The sequence below is a fragment of the Cetorhinus maximus genome, chromosome 2 (genome assembly GCF_964194155.1).
Source record: "Cetorhinus maximus chromosome 2, sCetMax3.hap1.1, whole genome shotgun sequence".
In the NCBI taxonomy this organism is placed as follows: Eukaryota; Metazoa; Chordata; class Chondrichthyes; order Lamniformes; family Cetorhinidae; genus Cetorhinus; species Cetorhinus maximus.
The window spans coordinates 143,181,769-143,193,893 of NC_135880.1; the positions used below are offsets into that span (position 1 = coordinate 143,181,769).

Genomic DNA, 12,125 nt, shown 5'->3' on the forward strand with positions numbered 1-12,125 from the left:
ATAGATGTTTGCTTTATTCATTATAATTAATTAACTAGCAATTATTAATTAACTAACACATATTGGAGATGGCAGGGCAGGTGATGTGCTGCGATTACAGGATGTGAGAGCTTCTGGATACCAGTGTGATCCAGGGCAAACACATCTGCAGTAAGTGTTTGTGGCTGCGGGAACTTCGGCTCCGAGTTATTGAACTGGAGGCCGAGCTGCAGACACTGCAGCATATCATGGAGGGGTAAAGTTACCTGGACACTTTATTCCAGGAGGCAGTCACACCCCTTAGGATAGAGTCTTCTAATTTGGTCAGTGGTCAGAGACAGGAGGGTGTGACTGCAAGTGAGGCAGGTAAGGGGACCCAGGGGTCAGGAGTGCAGGAGCCCTGGTCCTTGCAATTGTCCAACAGGTTTGAGGTTTTTTCAGCTTGTTTGGGTGGGAGTGGAGGCTGCAGAGGTGGATGAGCTAACTGACCATGGCACCATGGCACAGGAAGTAAAATTTGCTCATGATCCAGTGTGGGGGGGATGATTGCAGCGAACAAGGCTTATAATGAGATGCAGAAGTATTGAAATTAGGTTCCCAACATGCAGCAGTGGGAAACGCGGCCCGCCATTGATAGGTGGAGCGAATGATTGCAAACTGGTTTTACGATGACATGAAACTGATTTTTGTGATCTCCTGACATTTTCCGCTCCCACAAGCTATGAAGCCCGCTGCAAATGGAAGTGGAAAATAATGGCCATAATTTTAGGAAGCTTCTACTCACCTAACATTGTATGTTGGACAAGCAGGCTGACAATTTAGATCTACGGGAGGGGTTGAGAGGGGTGGTGGTGAGGTAAAGCTGGGTGTCGTCAGCGGGCATGTGGAAATGACATTTTGTTTTTAAATTATGTCATCGGGGCAGCATGTAGTTGAGAAATAGGGAGGGGCAGGGGGGAGCCAAATATAGATCCATGGGAGACATCAGAGGTAGCTGGTGTGGAAATAGGAAGATAAACCATTAATGGTGTTTCTCTGGCAAAGATCAGATAGATAAGAGTGGAACCAGGTGAGTGCAATCCCACCCAGCTAGATGGCAGCAGAGAGGCATTGGAGGAGGATGGTCAACTGTGTCAAAGGCTGCAGGCAGTTCTAGAATGACAGGGAGGGATAGTTTGCCTTTGTCACAGTCACATAACATAAGACCAATGACTTTGAGAAGAGCAATTTCAGTACTATGTACTTTGGAGTGATTCAAACATGGAGCTGTGGGGAAAATGAGCATGAATTTGGGAGGTAACACATTCATGGACTTTGCAGAGCAAAGGGAGGTTGGAGATGGGGTGGTAGTTTGCAAGGACAGTGGGGTCAAGAGTTTTTTGAGTTCAATGGGTCTAGAGTTTTTTGAGGTCAGGGGGATAACAACAGATTTAAAGGAGAGATGAACAGAACCTGAGGAGGGAGAGCCATTATCAATATCAGCTAGCATAGGAGCCAGGAAAGAAAAAGGAAGTAGTTTTGTGGGAATACGGTCAAGGAAGCAGGAGGTGAATCTTATAAGAACATAAGAACTAGGAGCAGGCAATTCAGCCCCTCGAGCCTGCCCCACCATTCATTACGATCATGGCTGATCTAATTTCGGCCTCAACTCCCAATTTCCCTCCCTCTCCCCATAACCTTTCAACCCGTTACTAATTAAAAATCTGTCTATCTCCTCCTTAAATTTATTCAGCGTCCCGGCATCCACTGCACTCTGAGGTAGTGAATTCCACAGATTCACGGCCCTTTGAGAAAAATAATTCCTCCTCATCTCTGATTTAAATCTACCACCCCTTAGCCTAAAACTATGGTTCTCATTCTAGAATGCCCCAGAAGGGGAAACTTCCGCTCCACGTCTACTTTGTCTATCCCCTTTAGCATCTTATATACCTCAATTAGATCTCCTCTCATCCTTCTAAACTCTAGCGAGTATAGGCTTAAACTGCTCAATCTCTCCTCATAAGACAAGCCCCACATCTCTGGAATCAATCTAGTGAACCTCCTCTGAACCGCCTCCAGTGCAACTACATCCTTCATCAAGTAAGGGGACCAAAACTGTGCACAGTACTCCAGGTGCGGTCTCACCAATGCCTTGTACAGTTGCAACAACACTTCCCTATTTTTATACTCTAATGGCCAAGATGAACGTGAAGAGAGCATGAGGGAAATAGGAGAGAAACTAGGGAAAGGTACAAGTTCAGGTCTAGGGAAGGGGACCTTAGAGGAAGTTCTGTTGAAGGGTCGTGAGGACTCGAACGTCGACTCTTTTCTTCTCCACCGATGCTGCCAGACCTGCTGAGTTTTTCCAGGTAATTCTGTTTTTGTTTTGACCTTAGAGGAAGTTTGGCCTGGAGGGCTATGGGAAGGGAGAGAAGCAGCAGAAGCAGCTGGTGGGATGGTCTCAACCTTGGGCACAAAAAAGTCTATGAGCTCCTCACGCCTCTTGTTTGAGGTGATGTTGGAAGAGACAGAGAAGGGCTAAAGAAGACAGCTTCCAGTAGAGAAAAGAAGCCAGGGGTTATCTTTGCATTCCAGGATGATTGTGGAATATTGAGCAGTTTTGGCAGATGAAATCAGGACTCAATAGTGCTTCATGTGGTCCAGTGGATGGCTAAACCAGTCGTCCACCACACACTTTCAAATCTACATCCCTTGGACTTCAGGAAGCAGAGATAAGATCCACACCAGGGGAAATGGCTAGGGTGGGAAAGAGTAATGGTTTTAATGAGGGCTAAGGCATCAAGAGTGGAGTTGAGGAGATCAGTAGCTGCAAAAATGTTGTGGTGACATGAGGGCCAAAGGCGAGACAGTTGGGATTTTTAAACTGCAGTTGTAATGAATTGGGAAAGATTTCTTTCCAGGGGCAGATACAGAAGGAAGTAAGGTTTAGAGGGGACGTGGGTTGTGGGTTGAGAGCAGTACAAAGAACTGATCAGAGCTGGCTTTATCTGTGATTGGTACTGTGGGAGCGGGGCCTCACAGGATGGTAAGGTCAAGCAGGTGGCCATGAACATGGCCTTGTGTGTTTACATGGAGCGAGAGATTAAGGGAGAATAGGAGGGCAGTGAACTCAGGGAGTATAGAATGTGATGAATTGAGGTGGAGTTTGAAATCACCTCGGATGAGAAGCTGCTTGGTGTAGAGGCTGAGGGAGGAAAGTAGTGAGGATTGTTCCATAAGAAAATTGGCATGCTATTTGGGTGGGTGGTAGAGAGCCAGGATTTCAAATGAAAGATGAGAGGGTTTGAATATGGCAAGGTGCTCAAAGGAGGAGAAAATGTCAGAGGATTAAGGGGACAAACCAAAGTGCGATTTGTTGATAAGAGCCACACTACCACACTACCACTGTGACTAGGTATGGTGAGCGGTGAAAGCTATAACCAGGAGGGGAGGCTTCATTGAGAGGGAAGGTGTCATCACCCCTGAGCCAGGTTTCTGTCAAGCCTATGATGTCGATGCAATCATCCACAATAAGCTCATGGATGGGAAGGGCTTTGTTTATGAGTGAATGGACATTCTGGAGGGAGCTGTGAAGAGGAAAGGTGATAGCTGGCAGAGTCCACAGGTTCAGCATAGGGGGGGATGAGTTGGACAGGGAGGAGATTGGCAAGATCATTCCCCAGCTGGTGTCCTGGGTGTGAAGAGCAGGGAGAGAGTGGGAATGTGTAGTTGGGGTTGCTGCTCATGTGAAGGCAGTGGTGAATGCCTTCAGAGAATGGCAAGAGCAGCAGAGAGGGAAGCTGTAGGCTCAACGAAGAGGAAGTTAAGCCTCGAATGGCAGCAGAAGGGTAGGGAGGTCAAAGAATACTGAAGGGTTGGGATGGGGATTTGGTAAGGCAATGTACAGAGAAGGGAGAAATGAAAGGAGGCATAGCTACAGGAGCTGAGGGTCTAGAAGGGCCACCGATAAAGGAGTAAAAAGAGGGAGGAAAATAATAAAGTGAAAATCGAAATGATGAGCTCTAATCCAAAGTGGCAGCCAAAGTGTGCAAGTAAATAGACATGGGAAAAACTGAAATTACATAGGCCTGGATATGGAGCATTAATTAGGATGCATTAATCCTAGTACTGATCAGGGACAGAAAGGAGCCAAGAGGAGAGAGCCCAGAGTGAAAGCCATAGGTCCCACAGCAGGTTTAAGTTGATATACATAGGTTTGTTTTTACATAGGTGGAGTTAGCTTAGAGTGTCAACAAACTGGTTGTCCAATTTCAGAGACAGGCATGGCGTGAGTGAAGTCCAGAAGCTATTTGATGGGTAAGGTGTCAGAAGATACATTGATGGAGGAATTTCCATTGGAATGAAGATCCAGGAGGCATGCAGCATCAGTTACAGGGCAAAAAAATGATGGTGACGTTGGCAGTCACAATACAATCCAGAAGAAGTGGAGAAATGTGCTTCGGTCCAGGGCAGAGTAATCTGGTCAGGACCCAGACTGTAGCTGAAGCTGACAAACCAGAAGAACCATGTAACCATGTAACCAGTATCTCATTGATGAAGCAGCTGAAGATAGATAGGTCAAGGATACTGTCTAAGGGAGCTCCTGTATTGATGGCTGAACCTAGGCCTCTAACTGCCACCACCATCTTCCTTTGGGCTAGAAATGGTTTGGGGCAGTGGAAAATTATTCCCTCATCCCAGTTGATTTACATTTTACTTGGATTCTTTGACAGGGCCAGCAGAACCACTAGGCAAACTAGATGGTCGTCTAGGGTGACAATGGTTGGGATGGCAGCCACAGCACGCCAGCACCAGCACTGTGGCAAAAACTGAAGTCTGAATTCTGAAACTTTAAAATGATATTTATTATGAGCATGAGCAACTTAGCCGAGTGCCTGGGGCAGGGCAGTTTCACTTCAGTCCCTCCTCCCTGTCCATCTGGAATTTTCTAGCACACAACAGCAGCTACCAGCTCTTTCCCGGCAATCCCCTGCACTGCCCCAGTCCCCACGCATGCTTACAACCTCCCAACCATTTCCGTCCAACGCATGTGCTTGTTGACTATCCAGTCGCGTTCCCTTCCTTATCTTGCTCCAGGTGATGATCTTGTGATGCAGGTTAAGGTCTCACAAGGTTCAGCCATTCAAAGGCAATTCCTGAGTGATGATACAAAAACAGAAAATGCTGGAAAAACTCAACAGGTCGAGCAGAATCTGTGGAGAGAGAAACAGAGTTAACGTTTCGAGTCCGTATGACCCTTCTTCAGAGCTGAAGAGAAGTGGAAATGTGATAAGATTTACACTGTTTATAAGGGGGGGGTGGAGCAGGTGAAGCTGGATAAAAGGCCAATGATGAGTGGGGGCAAAGGAGAGATTGACAAAGATGTCATGAACTAAAGGACATAGGGAGTGTTAATGGTAGTGGTAAGGGCTGATAGTGGCAAAGGTAAGAAAGCAGAATGTGATAATAGCAGAACAAGGGCCAGCACACAGAAAAAAAACAACAGGAACAAGTAACAGATGGCCCTTTTGGGGATGGGGCAGAGAAAAAAGGATAGAAAATAGGATTGAGGGGAGATTTAAAAAAGGGGATAAAACCATGGATAAATGAATAAAAATAAAAATAAGCGGATAAAAAATAAAAATGAATGTTGAAAAAAAGGAATTAAAAAGGGGTGAGGATAGAGGAAGGAGTTTATGGTCTGAAGTTGTTGAGCTCAGTGTTAAGTCCGGAAGGCTGTAAAGTGCCTAATCGGAAGATGAGGTACTGTTCCTCTATTTACATTGGGCTTCACTAGAACATTGCATCAGGCCAAGGACGGACATGCGGGCATGATAGCAGGGTGGTGTGTTGAAATGGCAAGCGACAGGAAGGTCTGGGTCATGCTTGCGGACAGACCAGAGGTGTTCCCCAAAGTGGTCACCCAGTCTGTGTTTGGTCTCACCAATGTAGAGGAGACCGCACAGGGAGAAGCGAATGCAGTAGACCAAATTGAAGGTATTGCACCTTCTGTAAATGCATGGGAAGGTGCCTTGGGAAGGGAATGAGTTGTTGGGGGTGATGGAGGAGTGGACCATTCCGTCCACAGGCACGTGCTTATTGACTATCCATTCGCGTTCCTTACCCTGCTCCAGGTGATGATCTCATGATGCAGATTGAGGTCTCACAAGGTTCAGCCATTCAAAGGCAACTCCTGAGTGATGATACAAAAACAGAAACTACTGGAGGGAGCGGTCCCTACGGAATGCTGACAAGCAGGGTGAGGGGAAGATGTGTTTGGTGGTGGCATCATGCTGAAGTTGACGAAAATGGCGGAGGAGGATGCTTTGAATGTGGAGGCTGGTGGGGTGAAAAGTGAGGACAAGGGGGACCTTATCATGGTTCTGGGAGGGAGGGGAAGGTGTGAGGCCAGAGGCGCGGGAGATGGGTCGGACACGGTTGAGGGCCCTGTAAACCACAGTGGGGAGGATACCTCAGTTAAGGAAGAGGGAAGACATGTCAGAAGCACCGCTTTGGAAAGTGGCATCATCAGAACAAATGCAACGAAGGCGAAGAAACTGAGGGGAATGGCATGAACTGAGAGAATGGGATTACCCCTAACACCTCATCACCTACCCACGGCCCCTTCCCATGCAATCGCAGAAGGTGCAACATCTGTCCCTTTACCTCCTCCTTCCTCACCGTCCAAGGCCCCAAACACTCCTTTCAGGTGAAGCAGTGCTTCACTTGTACCTCCTCCAATTTGGTCTACTGCATTCACTGCTCCCAATGTGGTCTCCTCTACACTGGGGAGACCAAACACAGACTGCGTGACCACTTTGCAGAACACCATCGGTCTGTCTGCAAGCATGACCCAGACCTCCCTGTCACTTGCCATTTCAACACCCCACCCTGCTCTCACGCCCACATGCTTGTCCTTAACCTGCTGCAATATTCCGGTGAAGCCCAATGCAAACTGGAGGAACAGCATCTCATCTTCCAATCAGGCATTTTACAGCCTTCCAGACTTAACATTGAGCTCAGCAGCTTCAGACCATGACCTCTCTCCTCCATCCTCACACCTTTTTTAATCCCCTTTTCTCTACATTTCACTTTAATTTTTATCCGCTTATTTTTATTTTTATTCATTTATCAATAGTCTTATCCCCTTTTTTTATCCCCCCTTCTACCCCATTTGCTATCCTTTTTGTCCCCACCACCGTCCCATCCCCAAAAGGGCCATCTGTCACAAGTTCATGTTTTTTTCTGTGTGCTGGCCCTTGTTCTGCTATTATCACATTCTGATTTCTTACCTTTGCCACTATCAGCACCTTTTTTAGCCCTTGCCACTACCATTAATGCTCCCTTTGTCTTTTTGTCCATTCCAGCTTTTTCAGTCTCTCCTTTGTCCCCAACTATCGCTGACCTTTTATTCAGCTCCACCTGCTCCATCCCCCTTAAACAGTATAAATTTCATCACATTTCCACTTCTCTTCAGCTCTGAAGAAGGGTCATACTGACTCAAAATGTTAATTCTGTTTCTCTCTCCACAGATGCTGCTAGACCTGCTGAGTTTTACCAGGATTTTCTGTTTTTGTTTTAGATTTCCAGCATTCGCAGTATTTTGCTGTTATCCTGAGTGATGATCCTGTGATGTCTGTTGCGATCTCGCGACAGGTGTGGGAGCGGACTGCACGAATCTGAACGGTGCTGAGGGAACATGGTGCTGCAGAGGCAGAGCAGTAGGGTGGAACTCGAGAGGCAGAGACCGGAGTGAGGGCTGAGGGCAGGCCTAACCATGAGCTTGATAAGTCTTAGCGGTTGTATGGGAGTGGGACCATTTTACTGTATTAATTTTCAGAAGTTAATTATGGGGGTGCCAAGGTGAAGGTTCACCTAGGGCATAAAATACCCTTGCTCCTTGATGTCACAGTAAGATAAATGCTTGCCTTCATGTCAAGGGCAGTCACACCTCTGGAATTCAGCTCTTTTGTCCATATTTGCACCAAGGCTGTAAGTCAAGTTGATCTGGAGGAGAGTGGTCCTGTTGGAACCCAAAAAGAGCATTGGTGAGCATGTTAAGTGCCACTTGATAGCACTGTGGAGGGCTCCTTCCATCACTGCTGAAGATTGAGAGTAGGATAATAGGATTGTTATTGCTGTGTTGGATTTGTCCTGCTTTTTACAGGGTAATTTGCCAATATAACCAAATCAATGTCTTGCATTAAAGTAAATAAAGGTTAATCCTGAGCACTATTGAATCAGATCACAATTGAAGGGTAAGGGACTATATGTGGTGCAGGAACAGAGCGACCTTAGGGTGCATGTGCACAAATTTTTGAATGTGGCAGGACAAATTGAGAAGGTTGTTAAAAAAAAGTATGGCATTCTTGGCTTTAGTAATAGAGGGTTGGAGTACAAAAACAAGCAAGTTATGCTCAACCTTTATAAAATACCAGTTAGGTTTCAGGTGTATTATTGTGTCCACTTCTGGGCACCACACCTTAGGAAGTATGTCAAAGCCTTAGTGAATGTGCAGAAGAGATTTACTGGAACAGTACTAGAAGGGACTTCAATTATGTAGAGAGACTGGAGAAGTTTGGCTTGGATTCATTAAGGGAAAATCATATTTAAATAACTTGCTGGAGTTTTTTGAGGAGGTAACAGAGAAGGTTGATAAGGGAAACACTGTTGATGTGATGTATATGGATTTTCAAAAGGTATTTGATACGGTGCCACACAACAGACTTGCGAGTAAAATTCTAGTTCATGGAGTAAAAGGGAAAGTAAGCACTGGGATAAGGAATTGGCCGAGTTGTTTATCAGATTGGGGAAGGTTTGTCATGGAGATCCCAAGGGGTCAGTGTTGGGACCCTTGCACTTCCTGATATACATTAATGACCTAGGTTGTGGTGTTCAGGGCATGATTTCAAAATTTTCAGATGATATGAAGATCGGATATGTTGTCAACTATGATGAGGATAGTCTTGAACTTCAAAAGGACATAGACATGTTGGTAGATTGGGCAGACAAGTGGCAGATGAAGTTCAATGCAGGGAAGTGTGAGGTGATTCATATTGGCAGGAAGAATATGGTGAGACAGTATAAAATAAAGAGAGAAACTCTAAAGGAGGCACAGGAACAGAGGGACCTCAGTGTATCTGTACATAAGTCATTGAGGATGCCAGGGCATGTTGAGAGAGCAGTTAATAAAGCATATAGTAGTATCTTAGGCTTTATTAATAGGGGCATTGAGTACAAGAGTAAGGAGGCCATGTTGAACTCATATAAGACACTAGATGGGCCTCATCTGGAGAACTGTGTCCAGTTCTGGGCACCATATTTGAGGAAGGATGTGAAGGCACTGGAGAGAGTACAGAGGAGAGTCACAAGAATGATTCCAGGGATAAAGGACTGTAGCTATGAGGATAGATTGGAGAAGTTGAGACTGTTTTCTTGGAGAAAAGAAAGCTGAGAGGAGACTTGACAAAAGTATTCAAGATCCTGAGGGGTATGAACAGGTGTGAAACTGTTCCCACTCAAGAGAGCATCAAGAACTAGAGGGCACAGATTCAATATAATTGGCAAAAGGTGTAAAAGCGATGTGAGGAAAATTTTTTTAACCCAAAGGGTGGCTGGAGTCTGGAATGAACTTTTGGACAGGGTGGTGGAGGCAGGTTTGGCCGAGGTATTCAAAAGGAAATTGGATTGCTATCTGAAAAAAATGTGCAAGGTTACGGGGATAAGGAGTGGGACTAGATAGAATGCTCTTTGAGAGGCAGTGCAGACTCTATGGGCCAAATGGCCTCCTTCTGCATCGTAAAATTTCTGTGATTCTACTCTTTTAGAGAAGAAAAGGAATATGATAGAGATGTTCAAAATTATAAACAGTTTTGATAGAGAAAAAAAGAAGAAACAATTTACAGTGGTAGAATGGTCAGTAACCACAGGAAACAGATTTAAAATGTGATTAGCAAAAGGGACAGAGCAAACATCTCTTTATGCACTGAGTTATTGTGATCTGGAATGCACTAATGCACAGCCTGAGAGGATCATGGAAATAGATTCGGTAGTAAATTCAAGGATAAATACTTGAAGGAAAAACATTGGCAGGGCTATAGCAAAAGAACAGAGAATTGGCATTAATTGAATAGCTCTACAAAAAGCTGGCACAGGCAAGTGAGCCAAATGGCTTCCTTCTGCACAGTGTCCTTCTTCAGTTCTATGGTAAGTGCAAACTAGTCTTTGCACAAACAGAAGACTAATACCTGGAATGGCCTCAAAGTGGGCAGGGGAAGGCTGGAGGTAAAAAGAGTTAAGCAGTGCGATTGGAAGACAGTTTCTATAAAAAGATGAGGTGAAAGGGAATATGAATTGTTTTGAGGGTGGTGCACTGGTACAGTTACACTTTATTGGGCAAAGAAGTCAACTGTAATGAGAAAAATATCTTAAAATTATCTGCTGCTCCCTTCCGGTGTTTGGAATTTTTTTAACAAGTATTATTCCAGTAACAGCTTCATTTATTTGTGTACAAAAATAAGTTAATACATCACTGTTAAGAGGATTATGCTTAATTTATTAATTAATTAATATGCTTGGTTTCACATTCAGGTTCATAATAGCGCTGTCATCTCTGATGCTGTTAACACAAAGAGTAACATCAATGTCAATGGACGTTCATGAAGGTGAAATCAGGATTCCAGCTCGAATTATGCAGCAAAATGGCCTTGGCTCTGAAATTCTCTACTGTTCATTACCATACTTCAGCTACATGCTATATTTTCCTGCACTACTTGGAGGACCTCTGTGTTCTTTTCAAATGTTCAGGATTCACATAGAAAATCTTAAAAAGTCTGGTCAGAAATGCATCGCCAAACCTTTGTGGTTATTTTTTAAAAAGTGTGTCTTATTTTTTCTGTTGAATATGCTGAGAATATCTGTAAGAAATTGTATTAGTATTATAGAGCAAAGCAACCAAGGAACCCTTCAATGGGATGTTCCTAAGGATATTTTATTGATTTGGATTACAGCTTTGATGTTCAGATTAGCATATTACTCTCAATGGCTTCTTAGTGAATCTCTTAACAATTTAGTTGGCCTGGGATTGGATAATGACAGGACTGGAAAAGCTACTCTCTCCGATGCTGATATCTGGACGCTTGAGACAACCAATAAGATATCCGAGTTTGCTCGAACATGGAACAAAACCACAGCTGGTTGGCTAAGGAGGATGGTGTTTCAACACAGCAAAGTTCAGCCTCTGATGTCAACATTTGCTTTTTCAGCTTGGTGGCATGGCCTTCACCCTGCCCAAATCTTTGGATTTATCTTGTGGGCTACTACTGTAAAAGCAGACTATCATGTTCACCGATATATGGGCTCAGTTACTGCGGGATCAAGGTTCCTGAGAATATCATATAAAGTCCTGACATGGATGCAAACTCAACTGGTAACTGCGTACATTTTGGTAGCTGTGGAACTGCGGAGTTTTTCTTGTGTTTTGGTGCTGTGCAAGTCCGTTTGCACTGTCTGCCCATTACTATATGTACTGGTACTAATAGGAATGCCAAACAAGCCAAGCAAAAATTAAAGAACATTGTCAGTTTACCATCTGCTCTATATTCCTTTCATCTAAATAAGGCAGCACTACTTTCGATTGTCAAATCATCTGCATTTTATCATAATATCTGTGGATGACACCAGGCAGCTTTTGTGAATTGGAGACACTAACTTGTCAGACTAGTAGTGCTCTTCAGCAGGTGGGCATCCTAGCTGTGCCCCTAGTGGCAGGGGGTTGGGGGGTTGCACCTCTGTCATAGATAATACGGGTCCTCCCCTGCTCCAATGAACTCTGGTGTGTAAATATTCATATTTCTGCTTGGATGCTTTCCTCCCACAAATTTTTAGTCCAGACCATCATTTCCCCTGCTTAGGATATCAATCCATCCAATTGGCCACCTTTAAACAGCCATAATCCCCTAACTATATCTTTTGACTCGGGCTTTATGAAATATATGTTCACATTCAACAATACTTAACACTTCCACTAACCATTTTAAAAAGAACATCAATTCAGTATTTCTCAAAAACATTGTGGCAACTGCCTCAATTATGAATCTTATCCACCGGTTTGAATGGAGACCCATATGTGTACAACAATGACATCAATACGAAATGAAAGAACATTA

At 44.4% G+C, this 12,125-nt stretch overlaps 1 protein-coding gene across 1 annotated transcript in view; it reads left to right on the forward strand.

Moving 5' to 3' along the window:
* mboat4 (membrane bound O-acyltransferase domain containing 4) overlaps positions 1-11,537 on the forward strand; it is a 31,779-nt gene extending 20,242 nt beyond the window's left edge. Inside the window, exon 3 of the mRNA XM_078559531.1 lies at positions 10,549-11,537. Within this exon, the coding sequence (XP_078415657.1) occupies positions 10,549-11,527 (979 nt within the window). The 3' untranslated portion in view covers positions 11,528-11,537. The remainder of the gene's footprint in view (positions 1-10,548) is intronic.
* Positions 11,538-12,125: the final 588 nt, after the last annotated feature.